Source organism: Lygodium microphyllum, chromosome 21 (genome assembly GCF_053477565.2).
Source record: "Lygodium microphyllum isolate KBCC chromosome 21, Lygodium_microphyllum_v1.1.10, whole genome shotgun sequence".
Taxonomy (NCBI): domain Eukaryota; kingdom Viridiplantae; phylum Streptophyta; class Polypodiopsida; order Schizaeales; family Lygodiaceae; genus Lygodium; species Lygodium microphyllum.
The window spans coordinates 115,291,458-115,309,747 of NC_141155.1; the positions used below are offsets into that span (position 1 = coordinate 115,291,458).

The 18,290-nt window shown below is 39.5% G+C and overlaps 1 protein-coding gene across 4 annotated transcripts in view; it reads left to right on the plus strand.

Moving 5' to 3' along the window:
• Positions 1-1,656: 1,656 nt before the first annotated feature.
• The window catches only part of CCT (RNA polymerase II transcription mediator), a 32,531-nt gene continuing 15,897 nt past the window's right edge, over positions 1,657-18,290 (plus strand). For 3 of the 4 annotated variants that reach the window (XM_087661667.1, XM_087661669.1, XM_087661670.1), the window contains exons 1-4: positions 1,657-2,980; positions 11,074-11,133; positions 12,011-12,116; positions 12,232-12,306. In XM_087661667.1, coding sequence (XP_087517793.1) covers positions 2,853-2,980; positions 11,074-11,133; positions 12,011-12,116; positions 12,232-12,306 — 369 coding nt within the window. In that variant the 5' untranslated portion in view covers positions 1,657-2,852. The remainder of the gene's footprint in view (positions 2,981-11,073; positions 11,134-12,010; positions 12,117-12,231; positions 12,307-18,290) is intronic. The other variant, XM_087661668.1, reaches the window with a different exon arrangement.

An 18,290-nucleotide genomic window follows, 5' to 3' on the forward strand; every position in this document is an offset into this window, starting at 1 on the left:
TGGATTATGTACAAGCTTCATAATGTTATTGAAGGTTGGCACAAACATGACACATTGCAAGAGTTCACGTAATAGTGAACACATGCACCTTTTGGATTGACCATTGCTACCACACAATATGTTCTCCTATGAGAATGTTATGCATCGAGGCTAATGCTAACTAGAGAGAATTGTTTGTGTCACAGTGAAACATTAATTATGGTGCAATGTTAGTTTGATACTACAGTGGGGTTGCAATGGCTTGAAAATAGTTTTGCTTGGTTGTGTTACTCTTCCAATTTAGTTGTTGTGAACACACATTTTTTGTATTGAGGGATACAATAGACATAGATAGCATGCTTGTAGTGGCATGTATAATAAGTAAGCATGTATTGCTTTCTTGTTAATGATAATCTTTGGTGTAGGCAATCCATTGCCCTTTATTTAGATAAAAGGTGCTAGGAGTTATTCACTCAGCCTTTTAATGCATATGCTAGCTTTGGTTTTCCTTGTTTTTTAGATTAACAACAATATCTCACTAGACATTTTCACTTGTTAGATTAGACTACCAATGTTGACCAATAGTTTCTCCCTCAAAATGGCGTTTTTAAAGAAATTGTGTAGGTTGCATAGAATAGAAAGTGAAAGTCCACAAGGTATGCCTTGACGATTAAAGATAGTGAGGGATGGTAAACTACTTTACTTCTATGTTTCCATGTTAACTAGTGCATACTAGAGTACACATGAGCATTTCTTGGAAGATGTTAATGTAGTTGGCTTCTTGCAAGTAGTTACAAAGTGTTTGTTCGCTCCAAAAGCGAGATTATGGTAAAAGAAATAGAAAGAGAGTAGAGAAAGAGAAGAGAACTAAAGGAAGGGGGGCAATATGTTGTGGCCACTATATTTTACCATTGGTGCCCAAATTGAAGGTCACTCAAGTCTAGTTGAAGAGTAAACATGTAACAATATGATTGAAAGGCCTAAAGTGACTTGGCCACATTGTTTGCTCCCTTAGTGGCCCACACTTGCCATTCCTTTGGGGGCCTTTTTCGAAAGACCAAAATGATTCGGTGATCCTTTTGATCTTCATCTTCAATAATCAAAAGCTCAATATTTACAAACAAATCTCATTTTGGTTACGCAAAAGGTTCATCAAGAGAATTTTCTAAAAAATCATGTAGCAATGGCTAATTGTGACGACGCAGGACTTAGTGTGCACCATAGTACTACCCTCCTTACCCTATCACGAGTTATTCTTGTGACCGTGATGCAAATTGGTTGATCTAGCCACTTTGAAATCGTTTGTTATGTCGTGATAGCAACAGAGACGAAGGTCACATGGAACTCAGGTAGTTATGGAGGTAAAGAAAGCATGAAAAATAGGAAGAAAGGGGAGAATACGAACATGAATAATTTTTGTTAATTGATGTTATTCAATTGCTCTTAGCCACTTCCAAGCGATGAAGGGAGAGAGGAGGCCTACAGGGAACCAACCTTAATGTACCAGATTATGAAGGTGAGGGAAGGAGCAAAAATACTTAATAAATAAATTTCTGACTTTGATGGGGGGCCAGGGGGAGGGGGGGGGGAGGATAGATAATATGAAGTAATGTGGGTAAGTGGGGGTGTGTTGAAAAAAGGCCGACTGACGGCTATGGTCTCTTGCTCCGCTCTCTACACTACCTACTACTACTTACTAACAACTAGATAGGCTAGCTAGATAGTACCCCCTCCCTCTCTCTCTCTCTCTCATCTGTCTCTCTGTTTCCGTCTGTGCCAGCAGAGCTACCATTTGCTTTACCTATCATCTTCCCCTTCTCTTTGGTGGTCGACTAGTGTCGAAATTTTACTCGTCTGCCCTCTTCCATAGCCCAGATCAGGCCTCGCGTGGCCTTACCGCGCCCTCCCTTTTTCACTTTGCGCACGCCTTTTTCCGCTTTTGCGTTTTGCGCTCGAATTCTTGTAGCCGGCATCTTCCGTTTCTGCTCCGGGCGGCTTGGATCTCTGCGATTTGCACCTCTGCCTGCGTCTTTGAGAAACCCTAATTTGGAATCAGGCTCACGCTCACCCTTTCCTGGACCGCGCACCACTGCCCGGGGGAGAGTCGGAGCGAATTGTGCATACAGGGGATGCCGCAGATCACCGTTTTTTTTTTTGTTTTCCTCTTTTCCTGCTTTGTGCGGCCGATGAGGGAGATTCGTGGCGTCCACTAACAGAGCAACGAGCAGCAGCGCAGCTTTGGATCTGCGCCTGAACATTCCTGTGTTCTGCCGAAATTCTGTCTTTTCATCTTCCAGAAAAGCATCGTCACTAGAAGGCCTCGAAATTTTGTGCCATTGTAGCGAACAACAAGTGCCATTTCAGTGCAAAGCCTCAATTACAAGCCTTTGGAGCGTCAAACAACGTTGTTTAACTCGAGCTGGAACAGAGTGTGCTCTTTCAACATCGCTTCGGAAAAAAAAAAGGACAGGGCATGAACCATAGCACACGTTCTGACATTTCACAGATGGGATGCAGTTGCTGTACGCCCATCATTCTGTCTATTTCACAGAGCTGAAGAAGCTTTGGAATTTGGAGTCCAGACTTTTAGCACACATCTGAACAGGTCCAGGAACGGTTGCTTTTTTGGTAATGCCACTGCAGATGACAAAATGAGTTCAAAATATCCCTCGGCATACCTGTCATAAGTTTAACTCTGATGAGGATTCAGGCTAGATTGTTGGCTAGTCACAGATGTCCATAATCCAGGCTTTCGGTGAGAAACAGGCATCCATCAGTGCACGGGTAGGCTCCCATGCTGTACTGGTGATAAGAAGCCAGGGTTTCTGCTGGCCAAAGTGGTGAAGGCAGTATGTGGGTAACAGTGAGAAGAAATGCACAGGTATCCTACTGTCGGGGGTGGTAGTGGAGTTGGAAACAGCACAAGTGGTGGAGTTCCTAGAGATGCCGCACGCCCTGAACTAGGCTTCTCACCACCAACAACATTTCCACTGACATCGAGGTAAGAAAGTTATCCCACTGGTTCTGAGTAAAATCAGCTGTGGGTGGTTAGAAAATATATGTTATTAATACCTTGTCACTCTTCTAACTGCTCATCATTCATAATCATTGAGCTACATCCTATGCTGCTTACGACTAGCTGATAAGAGTTGTTTATAGTTCTGTTACAGTCATGAAAAGGTAGTCCATGAGTTTGCATATAGTACAGATTGTGAATTAGTCCCATGCATCTGTGGTGTTGCATTATCAAATGTTTACATATGCCAAAGTTTGCCCAACTCCAATTTTAGAAGGAACAGTCAAGAGTGATGAGATATATCCTGAGGGCCAGTCTGTGAGAAGCTGCAGTGATGAATCTTATCAGTTAGCGAGTGTGGTATTAGTTTCTGGCCTACTGCCTAACAGCAGATGAAAGGCCTGTGCATATCCTGTAGCTGGTCATTTCATAGAGACTTTTTGTCTCTCTCTGACCTGGTAGGCCATACTTTGACCACCCTTTGCTATGCATGTGTCTTCGTTTTTCTACACTGACTGTAACTTGTATAATATGAACTGATTGTGTTGCTTCACACTATGCTTTCTGTAATCTTTACCTAAAAACTTTGATCTGAACAGTTTACAGCAGCATTTTTATTAGTCACCTTTTTGGCCTTCTTATCAGATGTCCGTCATGTACACTTATCTTGTAGATCCGGTGTGGTTCATCATATGGCTCTACTAAATGTACTTTCATCTTTCTACTCAGATCTTGTTCAGCTGTCCATGAATGGACTTAAGAGTTCATCAAAATTTGAATGAATTTTCCTCCCTTCCAACTTTCAAGTGTTTTACTTGCCTCTTTTAAAAGACTTTATTCCTTTTCTCAAACTCTCCACTGCAGTGAGGAGGTTTTGCTTTGCATTAACACTATGTTGAGCTCTCTACACATCATCATTGGTTAAAGCTGTTATACTCTTTTAAGCCTGTTGTGAGACAACATTCTACAAGCTGTATATTTGACATTCTAGATGCCTTCTTTGTGTGCATGTTTTGTTGGAAGAATAATGGCTATATAATTTCTCAGTTGCACTTGAAACAAGATCAATCTTACCTCTCAGTGCAAGAGCCTCTTTTATAACCTTGTCATGTACAAGGTATACAAGGTGATAATATCAAAGAAATGTTGCAGTAAGGTAGGCTTATCATACGATTTTGCTCATGGATGGAATCTTATAATATGATATGGGCACCCTTTTTGGTGTTTGGCCCTGTGTACTTGCACTTTTCCTGCATTATTCTGGGTTGTAGGGTTCTCTCACCAGCACTTACGAAGTGTGTTGGTTTTGGCAGTTTGCGCTATTTATGTTGTTGCCAAATGGCTTGGAGTATATTTGTTTGGATGAAAACTTTTTAAAAGGAGTTGTTTAATCAAGAGTTTAGATTTGTTTGGCAGGAAGGTTGTAATTGTTGTCTTTTTCAATTTATCGATAATATAATACAACTGCTGTTATCTATAGTACTCGTTTATCAATCTAGCATTAACAACAAATAATGAATTCCCAGAGGCAGAAGAGAGAACGTATGTATATTATATGCAACTCTCAGAGCCTTGCCTGTGTATGCACCTGAGGATAAGGGAATACAAAAGGTTTGGTGTTGTCAGCATGGAAAACATAAAGAAGAGTGCTAGGCTAGGGCTAGATCATAGAAAACATAACTTGGGACTATACACTTATGAACCTGGGATCATAAAACTGTCACAATCTGAATTATAAAACAGTCAAAGTGCCTATAGATAAGCTATATCTACTTGGGAGCCACTGATCAGGCTGATTGACAACTGCTTCAGACTGGATTCTGGACCAGGTCTGACTGTAGACTGCCACTTGCCACATCAATAGGTCTGAATAGCACATTTCACTGAGTACTTCTGCACCACTGTTGCTGCTGCAGCTACTGATCATGAATTGCTATCCTGTATCTATGTCAATATGCATATGCTGGTTGCATTATCAGTTTGGTGAGACTTTTTTGATGGTGTATCAAGTAGAGAAATTGGAGGGTGCTCCATAATGCATAATTAATGTAAGTTTGTATATTAAGAATGTGAGAAGTATTGCCATGATTGCAGGGAATAAGAAGATGGACATAAGTCACCAGATATTTGGAATCTTCAACGTTGATAGTCACTTTGTATATTCACTTTGGTTTGAGGATTGGTTAGGAGTGGTACATAGGATTCAATATAGCAAACAATGGTTTGGGAGTCTTAAGTTTTTTTGGTTGGTATGAATATGTCAACCTGGACACACAAATTTAGTGTGTCTTTGTTCCGACAATAAGTCGCAGGATGTGTTGTATTGTCTTGCCTCCATCAACAATAAGGTTGTTTGATTTGACTATAGGTCTTTGTGTGATGGTGTCTTAGGTACCAAAGTCTTTGTGTTACGATTTTGGAGGCAACCACTGTGATAGTCTATGAAGTAGTTTGACTTAAGAAGTGGGCATTACTACAACACAATAAAGGGGCCAGGTGTTGAGTAGGTTATTTGCATACGAAGGTTCATATCATCGGTTGATAGTGCTGTTGTAAGTCTCACGTTCCTAATGCACAACTCTAAAGAAGAAAAGGGAAACCAAAAAAGGTAGAAGAGATCCTTAAATCTTTATTACGACAATATAATGGAGTATTGTACAATTATCAACTTGGGATCAAGCTTTGTCTAGCACTTTGTATTTGTGAAGTCCCCTAATTGTCTTATGCGAGACAACTCGTCACTCTCACGATCCACTTTGAACAGTCTTCACCTCAATTAAGCCTTTGACTTGCCTCAATCTTGCATGCACTTTAGCTCACCAGAAGACTTACTCGCTTAAGAAGAACATGCAATAGCAAAATGCCCACTAGGATGATTGCCATGATGCCCTTAAGTCGCCATCAACCTGTTCTATGCATGCCTTGGAATTTATGTAGTCGACACCCAATTTTGAGTCGACCTTTTTTTTGGGGCATGTGTGTGTTGGGAAGGGGGGTTCAAGTTTTGGTTTGCTTGGATATCAACTATAAGACTCGTAATTGTAACACACAACTCACTAGAAGAAAAGAGAACCCAAGAAAGGCGGAACAGATTCTCAAATCTTTACTACGGTAGCAAAATAGAGATTTATACAATTATTTGCTCTACTAACTCAAGTTTTGTCTATCTCTTTGAATCCACAAAGTTGCCTAGCTCTTCACTTTGTCTTGATCCACCTCAAATAATCTTCACCTTGATGAAGCCACAAACACTCTGGCTCGCCTCAATCTCTTGTGCACTCTAGCTTGTGGGTAGACTTGCTCGTTGCTTCTTGCAACTTCGCATGGATAGAATATAGCTAAATGGCACCATGATGATTACCATGATGCTCTCCTTAGGTTGCCATCAGCCCACTTTATGTATGTCTTTGAATTTGTGTGGTTGACACTCAATATTAGCCGACCTTTTTTGGGGAGGGGGGTGTTTTTTGCAAAAGGTGTTTAAATTTTGATAATGTGGCACATTAATAGAACTTCTAAGGTCAGTTGTTTTAGTTGATGGAGAAGTGACGAGCTCTTCACCTCGATCAAGCCACGGATACTCAGACTCTCCTCAATCTTATGTGCACTCTAGCTTGTGGGTAGACTCTCGACACACAAAAAAGAAGATGCGATAGTTAAACTCCACCAAGATGATTGCCATGATTCCCTCCTCAAGTTGTCATCAGCCCATTTTATGCACACCTTGGAATTTATACAGTTGACACCCAATTTTCAGCCAACATCCTTTTTTTTTGGGGAGGGGGGTGTGTGTGGTTGGATTGCTAGTCACATGCAAAGGATTGTGAATATCAAAGCATTGTGTGAGAGGTGAGACTTGTGTGTGTGGAAGACGAAGCTGATGGCAAGTCATGATGTGTAGGTTGTGGATTGTGGAAGATGAATGTGATGGCAAGTCATGATATGGGCAACAATTCAACGTTTCTTGTATGCAAAAGGGGAATAAACTTTGATGATGTGGCATAGTAATTAAACTTCTAAGGTTGGTTGTTTTAAATGATGGACAAGGAATCCCCCCCCAAAAAAAGTCGGCTGAAAATCGGGTGTTGGTTGTATGAATCCCAAGATGTGCATTAAATGGGCTAATGGCGACTTGAGGAGGCCATCATTGCAATCATACTGGTGGTGTTTAGCTGTCATATCTTCTTCTTCTTCTTCTTCTATTCGTACCGAGTTGTGAGGAGTAGCGAGTGAGCTGATCCATGAGTTGAAGTGTGTGCAAGATTGAGGCGAGTTGAAGAGTTCTTGGGACTTGACTTGATTGAGGTGAAGATTGCTTTAGGTGGATTAAGGCAGTGAACAACTATCTTGGTTAGGACAGCTCGGTAACTTTGTGGATTTGAATTGTTGGACAACGCTTGAGGTTGGAGAATTGATAAATGTACAAATCTCTATTGTATTGTTGTAATAAATATTTGAGGATCTCTTTTACCTCTCTTCGGTTCTCTTTTCTTCTATTGGGTCGTGTGTTAGGATTGTGAGTCTTATAGTCATAGTAAGATGGGCGTCCATTTTCTAGCTTCCTGCCCTAGTTCCACCCCATTCTTGAAATGTGCCAATCTCATCTCCTTGTTAAAGCCCCTTCTCATGGTAACAGGGGATGGCAATTCTTGTCCTTGTCCCCGAAACCTATTTCATGCTACTATACTTACGGTTGCATTAAATTAGGATATTAGATTGTGTGATTTGGGACATACCTCAAAGAGAACCACCATTCAAATGTAATTAGTTATTGCCTTTTGCTTGCATCTAAATTATAACAATTCTTCTCAAATAGCCACTTGTGAGTTTGCTATTTTATGGGCTAGGCCATAGTTTTAGGAGATGGCCATCTTGGGCCCTCCGAATACTATGGCAAGTTGAGGGTTTCAAGCCTTTGTGTCACTATTTAGCAGCTATAGGTTGTTGGCAAGAGTTGAGAGTTAGTACTACCTTCTTAGTTATGCAAATCTTTGTGTGATTGCTTCCATCCTCTCACTACAAATGGCTTTGATGAAGCGCAATAGACATGCAAACACATGCAATAAAAGTGTTTTTTGAAGGGGAGAATTGAAAGCTGAGAACTAAAACACAGTGTTTGTCAACCAAAAATTGAAACATAAGTGGGTAAAGTTCAAGGCCTCTCCCTTGTAACCAAAAACTCTTTTTTTTTTCACAAACCAAATTAATTATTAAAAAAATGATTGATCTTGAAACGCTTTTCGAAGTTTCAAACATAGGATTAGGGCTTTGAAACGTTGTTTTGAGATACTATGCTATGTGAAGTCTATTACCATCTACAACTAGATACCTATTGCTATCTACAACTTGACACTAGCCTTTTGTCAGGCAGCTCTGCAAAAGGTCACTTGTCCGTGTTGCATTTTGAATTTGCACTCATTGCTTGTTTGTTAGAGGTTTGCACCTGTAGCAATTTGTGCAATGTAGTCTCTCTCATCTCACTTCTCAAGTTCTCATGCTTAGCTTTTTGCTTATCTATAATCTCTCTTTGTCATAGGGATGTGAAATTTTGAGATGCTTTAATCTTGTCGATAACATTTGATTAAGTTATTAATCAAATGTGCAAGGTTGTTTAGCACTTATAATGCACATGGCAGTCATTTCATGGTAATAGACCAAGGGCCCCAAGAATGCAGTGGATGTGAAAGGCAAAAGTTGTGATAAGTTATACCTAACAGGTGCTAGGTGGTACCCAATGTCAAATTTGGACCTAACCAATACATTGGCTACTAATGTTAGTGGTGACATTAGAGACTAGGCATTAATTAGTAAATTAATGCCAGTCTAAGGATTAATAACTGCTCAAGGATACTTGGAAGACAATTTGGCCTAGCCAATTTAATTATGGGGTTGTGAAATTAATTTTTTGAGCAATAGAATGATTATTGAATTAATTTTCAAAATTAATTTTTTGAAAATTAGTTTAATAAGCTAGGTAATGGTGGAAAATGAGATTAGAAGGTTGCTACTTGATAAAACTTGCCCATGCAAGTGGGAAAAACGTTTTTAAGGGTTGGTGGAGTCTATTTTAGTCATTATGAGAGAGAAGGAGACTGTTAGAGAGCAAGAAGAGGTTGCTAATGTAATTTGTAGCCACAGGGGATCCATTCTACAACATGTGACAGCAGTTTGGAGCCCTCTAGGAGCAAATGACAGCAGCCCAAGGTTCTTTTGGTGCAGATGACAGTATATAGGAGAGAGCAGCTGTCTTTTTGGTGGTCCTAGGCTATAGGCGACAATTTCCATGGCTATTTGAGAAGGGCAGTAGCAAATTTTCAGCATTTCTTGTGACGAAAGTAAAAAATTTCTCTCTCCATAGCATTCTCTCTCATTCTCCATCCATATCTCTATTATCTCAGCATTTTTCAGCAGATTGAGTTGTTAGAGGAAGAGATTTCAATCAATCTTTGCCGTTTACAGCAGTAATTAGGGTTTTGATAGCGGCCTTGTGATGGTACTTAGAATTGAGGGCTTAGGACTTCAATTCTAGCAACTGAAATTGAGGAATTTCAGGGAGATTTAAGAGGCAAGCCAGCCAATATCAGATTTGGGGCTGAATTTGTCTTTTAGGAGTAAGGTAAAGGCCAATCCAAACCAAGGTGTAAATTGGTTTGGAGGCTTGCTGGTCAATTTTGACAGCAAGAGGCACTTGGATTAGTGGAGGAGGTCAGAGAATCTCAATTGTACTTTATTTATTTGCAATAAAAGTTAAATAAATATCACAAGGGGTGCTAGTTTTGGAGTCAACAGTTTGTCCAATGTCCAAGATTGTATGGTAAAGTGTGCATTTCAGTTTTGTAAATTTGTTAATTGCTATAATTAAGTGCTTAATTAGGTTATTTACCACCCTATCCGAGAAGAAAGGCTAGTTTCACCTACTCTCACTCTCTCTCTACACACATTTTGTTCACATGGCTTCTTGACAATTGCCTTCTTGTAGTAGAGGTTGAGGTAGACGCTCGGACATAGTCTTGGTGGGATGAGGTAAATGTTGAATGCGTATTAAGTGGAGGTGGATTGCGTGGTTGGTCATGCAAGCTATGTCCTTTTGTGGGAATGTCTTTGGCAAGCAATTCCACACCTAGAGTGACTGATCTTGACAAACCCTAGCTAGTGATGTGCGGTAGACAACCAAACCCTAATTTTGATTTGTTGTATGACAAAGTCTACAAGCTTAAGGTAGAGAAGATAGAGATTGATTTCTTGCTGTCTAGCAAATTTGCCTCGACTGTGGCAGCTTGGAGATAGAATTATTAGCCTTGTGATGAATGTTGTAGCCTCATTGATTTAGAGGAATGTTTAGTGGTCATTCCTTGCGCGTTTTGAGCAAGGAATGCGAGGAGCGAAGCTTTGTTACAAAGATTGAGGATTTGAGTTTCTTCTTCGACATTGTTGCTTGGTGGCGGCATCTTGAAAGAGGTACTACTCACCGAGCTCTACATCTAAGTTAAATAGGTGTGTTGGCTTGAGGAGCCTTCGAGGCTTGAATCAAGGGCTTTCATTGCTTGTTTTGGTTGCATTTGAGTAGCCATTGGTGGCTGGTTTTCAAGTCAAACAGCTTGGTTTTGGATGCTCAAAGAGGTTGAGCAGCATTTAAGCATTCCAAGAGGAGGAATCAACATTCTCTTCTACTTTCATCCTCTCAAGTGTATGTGCAGCAAAGGAGAAAGCGAGAATATCTTTCAAGCATTCCCTTGGAAGCCGTTGTATCTATTTTGAGTAAATACATGGCATCTTACAGAAATCATGGATAGCTATGGCAGTTTAACAGCACTTCAGTATTTTGGCCATAACTTTTGCATCCTTTATTGGATTGGGATACAAGGTTTAGTGGCAAGTCCTTGTGTGGTTTGTGAGAGGGCCATACTTGACAAATGATTCTCAGGTGATGTATAGGGCTTGTGAGGAGTAGATCAGCATGGTTCTAGTAAGTAGTTATGGTGTTTCTTGTCATCTTATCTTGTTTGAATGTTTAATGATGTGATTATGTATGTGTTTAGAGGAAGATGTGTCTAAGCTGTTACACTGATTTTATGCAGGCGTCCTGCACCATTGACTCCATACAAGCTGAAGTGTGATCAGGAACCATTAAGCACACGGTATGCTATGTTTTCTACTGAAATTTTCTCAGCTGCTGATGGTTTATGCCAATATCTCTGCAGTTTATCTTACTGTTTCCTCTATTTGACAAGGCTTTGGTAAAAAGAATGATGGAACAAATATTAACAACATACATTGCAGTCTGTCTCTTCTGTCAGAACATAGTCTTGATGTGTGACATCGGGGAGAATGGAGTCTCTCCTGGACTCTCTAAATTTATGTCCGCTTTTAGATCGGATTGTTTATTCTGAGTTGCATTGAACTTTTCGAGGAAATGTGAATTGTCCTTTGCAATGACCATATATTAATGTTAACATTCACTGTGAGTATTCTGAGCTGGGTGGTGATTGAAACCATTGTAGTTGTTTTTTACCAGGAGAGAGATTGAATTGGGTGGGTGTTTTACATTTCTGCTGTTACTCGGTGAAGGAGAAAGCAATTTCCTGCACTTCTTTATAGGAGACAGAGGAAGGAGAAGTAAGGGGGAGAGGCAGTGATTGTCAAAGCTTTTAAATGTACTCTTAACTACATGACCCTACATGTTATACTTAAGAAGACTTGTGGAATCAACTTGCTTACATTATTGACCATGCATATGGGGCATCTCATCCAACTTTGGCCATAATGGTGCATAGCGGTTTAATTCTTCTTCTGGTGCTTGATAAGAAGGTTTTATGTTTACAGGTTCAGTTGTGGTGTGGGTTTTGATCTGTAGGCTCTGCAAGGCTTTGTGAAACTTTGCTGAACTATGGTCTCTCTCTATTGGAAGCTTACTTATCTAAAAGCACTGCCTACATACCTTGTTATATTACCTGTATGAAGATTTGCTACCACCTGGGTAAGTGTAATAATGAGCGTGTTTGGGAATTTTTACAGTCTTGGACAGCCAGATTACTTCCCACCGAGTCCCAGCTGTGCAGAGGAGTCTTTAAGTAGAGAAGCTTGTCAGAATGGCTACAAAGAAACAGTCGATGGAATTGAGGTATGCAGATATGTGTTGCTTATGAACATGTCAACATCATGTGGAGCTTGAAAGTGACTTGCATATGGTGTGATTTGAGCAAACATGAGAGCTTGCACTTGTCTTTTGGTTGCAGGAACTACGTGAGACCGGTTATACCCTTGTAAATCAGTCTGTGTGGTCAAAACCATCAATCACCAAATTCAAAGAGGTGCAGCTCTGTTGTTAAAAGAACTCAGAATCCATTGGTCTCTACCCTGTTAGTTACAGCATCCTCTTTCTGTGTGGTAATCTGATACTGTGATTTTGGTGCAGCTTTGTTGTTAAAAGAACTCAGAATCCATTGGTCTCTACTCTGTTAGTAACAGCATCCTTTTTTGTGTGGTTATCTGATATTTGATTATGGTTTTTATGTCACAAGTTACCCATAATGAGTGTGAATCTAGGTACGAGCATTTTTAATGAGCTCCTAATTGACTAATGGAATATGTATGTTTGGCTCTGTGCACACTTCTTTGATTGTCTGCAACTTCTTTTAGACTCTCTTCCTTTTTCTTACTCTGAAATCACAGCAAGGTGAAAGTGTGAAGGATGAGAGAAAAGTTCAACCCAATGGAGACTGGAGGTGCTTTCAAACTGTGAAAGCAGAATATTGCTAATGGCTTTAGAGTCTATTGATTCAAAATCCTCTTTCCCAGATCTAGCAGACAAGGTTCCTAAATTCCAAGAATTTTACTTATCTGCTGTTAAGTGCTTGTTGAAGAAATAACTTGACTGCTTTTGTGTGACACATGTGGAATTGACACAAATAATTGAGCAATAGGGCCTATCGGTCATTTAATACTAGAACCAAAGGGAACAATTTTTGTGTGACATGTGGAATCGACACAAATAATTGAGCAATAGGGCCTATTGGTCATTTAATACTAGAACCAAAGTGAACAATTGAGCAACCCTAATTTTTGAGTCGCATACAGGAATCCTTACTTTGAAATGTAATGCAGGCAGGTAATGTGTAAGAAGAGAGAGGAGAATCTAACATCACTCAAGGCACAACACAACCCCATCCAACTAGCAACCCAAAACTGCCATCCAACCAACACCTAACCAAACCCCAACCCCTAACACCCCCCCGCATCAAGTGATGTAGGTGGCAGTAGCTTCAGGATGGGGTATGGGCAAGTGTGAGGTGAGATGGCTGAGAGTAGTAATGGCTTATCAAAGTGGAATAAAGCGAAGCTTACAATCGACTCTATTTATAGAGGATTTTGGTGCATTTGTCCTACTGTTCAAAAAATAAAGCTATTTATTTTTGGTAATCAGTAAGAATTGTTTTTTGGGGCTGTTTTAAGGAGACATAATTAGGGATTAATGCATTGTAACTTGTTATTTAGGATTAGGGCAAACCCTAATTCTAGATGCTCAACAATTGGGTTTGTTTTGTTGCTCAAAAGGTTATTGGTAGTGAGAGTAATAGTTGGCAGCAGTAGCGGGCAAAGCTGGATTGAGTTTGACGAGCAGGCATTGAGGAACCAATGATAAATTTGGGTTTGTTTTGTAGCGGCTAATATTAGGGTTTACAGCGGGGCATTATTTGAAGCTTCTTGTGTAATAAAAAGAATTACTTAATGCCAGGGTTTGGGGCCAATCGGTCAACTCTTCAGCATGGTAGCTTTCTAGCTCCATTGTGTTGTGAGTTTAGCGTTTGCTGATTTAATGTTTTTAGTTTATTGTGCTTGTTAGTTCATGATACCGACGTTTGGTTTTTCTATGGAAATTGTTTAAATCTTCTTGTGGGTGAGCTTGAGGATGATGATCTTATCTGGTGTTGCTAAGCATAGATCTAAAAAGCCATCCTCAAGATTGAGCCTTATGGTGAAAATTTTGAATGTCCTCAACCTAAAAAGCGAGCCTTAGTGTGGGTCCAATGACATCAATTTTGGAGACTTGAAGGAAGTAATGTATCTTCTAACCTTTCCAATTGCTTTCATTCCTTCCCTTTTTGTAGTTTTGTTTGCTTCCTATATAGTACCCCCAATCTTATGGTCCATTTCTATATTATAATGACACACTAAAACAACCGCAAGCATACCACCATGTCCGAAAGTTTCAAGGATGTGAAGTATTGAATATGTGTATGTGCAAATGTGGATTGGAGACTCGTGAAAGAACCATAGTCTAAGGCTCGGTTCAGACAAGCGGTGGCAGAGATATATCAAAGGGGCATGCTTTTGACATGGCATCCCCCGAATGGTTGAGACTTCCCTCCTCTTGCCATTGGACCCACCCTCTTTCTACTGCCCCATCCCCCTCGGAAGAGCCTTGGCACTAAGAAAAAACCTCTCTTAATCTTCTTGTAGCACATTGTACCTCTGGCGTTACTATTCACACAAAGGAGGTGGAAGGTTGGTCATGGTTTGTAGTCCTACCGCCTTCTACCGCCTTCTTCTAAACCTAGCCTAACTTCCCATATTGCAGTGATAGTTCTTGTCCTTCCACACTATAGCTCTTCAAGATTCGCAAAAGGAAAGTTCAGAATTATGACTTTTTCCAACTTGGTCAATCTCAAGGTTGTGTTAATAATTGTAGTTTGTTTGGTAGTGTGTGCCATGGACATCAAGCATTTTTCTAGAAACTTCTAGAAGATTCTAAGAAGATCCTAGAAGATTCCTTAGAGGATTCTAGAAGACCACTTGTATTAATATTGCTTATATCATTGGACCTTACATCCTAGAAGTGCTTAATCAATGTTTAAAAATACCCAATTTGGATCAAGTCCCCAAATCAACAGCCAACATTTATCCAATTATGGAAGAATCCCCAATTTTTACCATTGTTAGCTATTTGGGTATCAAATTGGCCAACCAATTGAGGTTCAAATCAGGGAAAACTTGAAATTGACTCAAATTGACAATCAACATTAATTCCTAAATTGGCTCAAATTAACTCTCTTATCTCCCCTCGATTGATATAGCTTACTTTGCTTTTCTTTTTGGATGGTTTTTTTTTTTTTGGTGGGGGGGGGGGAGGGAGATTAGTTGTTTCATGTTCTGAAACTAGAGACATTTTAGTTGTGGTTGAAACATATTAGCCATTTCATGTTTCAAGGTGGTTGTAATGCGTTTCATGGTTATGCTAGATGGTGTTGAATTTTGGTTGGGAAGTAGAGGTTAGTGGTTTTGGTTTCGTTTGATTTTTGCATTTTATTTTTTTCTATCCTTTCTTGTTCTCTCTATCATTGAAATTGTGCTTGTTGGTATGCATGTGATTCTTGTGAATTATTGTGTTGAGATGGAATTGCAAAATAATTATTAGCACACTCTCTTCTTACTAAAATGTGCACTTTAAGTACAAGGCAATGAGGGTGTGTTTGGGCACAATGAATGTAGATATGAGAGAGAGAGAGAGAGAGAGAGAGAGAGAGAGAGAGAGAGAGAGAGAGAGAGAGAGAACAAAAGTAGCTTAGTTAGTGACTAGGCCTTGGGTTCAATTCCTACATTCCGCACGGTCATTTAGTATAGGAATAGAGAAGGGAGATTTGAACTCAGGTCAATTGGTTAATAAAATAAGGGGCTTACCAGTAGGGTAGCCACTTGATTACGCACACACACACACACACACACACACACACACACACAGAGTGCACATGCGAATGTGCACGTACGTGGATAGAGAGAGTAAGAGTCTTGAAACACAACGAAAGAATATCACTCTAATTGATTAGACGGAAGGATTGAATACATGTCACATCAAAGGTCCTTTTATAGACCTTTAGCAAGGTACAATTGGCTACTGCTTTCTACAGAATTTTTGATGTGTTTATAAGTTTCACGTTTTCTGGAGACTTTTTGGTACTTCTAGAAAATTCTACCTTTCTCTAAAAGTGTGTTCAAGTGCGATGTGCTAAACATTACACGTGTCAATTAAAGTGTTTTCATGTGCATATATACAGTATAAGTATTTAATGTATCTGCACAATTCAAATATGAATGTGTAAATATGTGTTCATATGCAACACTTCAACTAATATTTTCAATATTTTTTCCTTGGAGTGTTACTCATGATGTCACAAGGATGTGTATTTTTAATGCTTAATCATTGGCATTATTAAGTTGTGCACATGTGAGGTACACATGTGAATCATGAGTGAATTAAGGGATAGTGAGACCTTAGTAACCTTGTGATTAGCGGGTGACATTGGAAAAAGTTATAATAATTATGCTTGAGAGGTACTAGGTGATATGTGGTGTCAAAACTTGGCCTAGAATATTTAAATTAACCATTAGTGTTAGTGGTGACTCTAGGAAATTGACATTAAGTAATTAATTAATGTCAATTCGAGGCTAATAAGTCTTAACATCACTTGGGTGATAAATTGGTCCAAACAATTTAATTTTTGGCAAGTCAAACTATTTTTTTGAGCCATAAATAATTACTAAATTAAAATTTAGGATTAATATTTTGAAAAGTAGTTTAATAAAGCTGGATAATGTTGAAAATTGCTTTAAAAGGCTATCACTTGGCAAAACTTGCTCTCGCAAGTGAGAAAAACATTTTTAAGGTTGAGAGAGAGAGAGAGAGAGAGAGAGAGAGAGAGAGAGAGAGAGAGAGAACGGTTGTAGCTCAGTTGGTTAAGTTGAATGCATGGTGACTAGATGGTTTTGAGTTCAATTCCTATGTTTGCACGATCATTTCGTGTAGGAATATAAAAGGGGAGATTCAGGTCAGCGGGTTAATAAAACAAGTGGCTTACTACTAGGGTAGCCATTGAATTACGAAAAAAAAGAGAGGGGGAGTTGGTGACATGCCCATAAGAGACTATAGTAGGTGATAATAGTTTGATGGTTGTTTTAGCCAAGCAACATAATATTCGGGGTATTCTATTCAGTGGAGACAACTTTCGTGGTTGTCTAGATAGGGCAACAATTGATTTCTTCCTTTTTCTTGTGATGGAAGTCTGAATTTTCTCTCTTTAGTATATCCTCACATCCTCCAACCTATTCTTATCCTTCCTTAGTAATGTCTAGCAAAATCAGCCATCGGAGTTGGAGAATTTGATTAATTTGTGCTGTAAGCCCTAATTTACGGCAGAAATTAGGGTTGGATGGCCACCTTGGGAAGCATGCTAAAACGTTGAAGTTCCAGAGACTTGAATATCAATCACTAAAATTGGGGCAAGTTCAAGCTATTCAAGTGGTCATTCAGCCAATAAACATTTGGGGCTAAATTTGTCACCCAAGGAGTACAATTGAAAGCCAATCTCATAGCAAACCAAGGGGTGAATTGGTTTGAAAGTTTGTTGGTTATTTATGACATCAAGAGGCAACTGGAGAGCAAAGAAGATTTAGGGAATTTCATTGTATTCCATCTAGATTGCAATTCAAGCTAAAGAAACACTAGAAGGAGCGCCAATTTTTGGGCCAATAGGTTGTCCATTGTCCAAGATTAAGTGGTAACATTTGCATTTTCAGTCTATGTGAATTTTATGCTTGCTTTAATATTGACCTTATTAGGTTAATACCACCCCGTTCGAGAAGAAAGACTTTTTTACTAGCTTGAAATATAGTATCACCACCAAGGTATCTTGGCTGACCCATACTTGCATGCATGCCTTGCTGCCCAAAATCCACTATATCGGCACTACCAAGATGGCCTTGCATTTGTGTGTCTTGCCCCACTTAGACTAGTCGCTTTTGCTCATTGACAACATTGAGAGCACCTTGAAACGATTGTGACATTTCTTTCAATACGTCCTATTGTTCTGAAGCTCTAGAGGAGTTTGAAGTGGGTATTATGATTGCTTGGAATAAGTTAGATGCATCACAATGCATAAATTTGGAGCAATACAATAAGAAGTTTTGGGATGCATTGCTGCCTGTTACTTCTTATTGAGTTGTTCCGCTTCATTGGCAAATGGAGAAGTATTGTTATGGGCTGCCTAAAGGAATTAGGGATTTTTGCATAAAGACCACCATGATCAGCATGTCACAACTTATAGAGATGGCAATTACAGCTGATGTTTTGTTATGTGGAAAGGATTTAGGCTCCCAAGCTAATGATGAGTTGTTCGGGAAGTTTTCAAAGGTTGAAAAGAGGGGCAGATCTGAAAGTAGGGATGAGAAGAGGCAAAAACAGCAAGGAAAAACTTGGAAAACACTTGCACAATACAATGAGTTAATGACTGCAAATAAATGT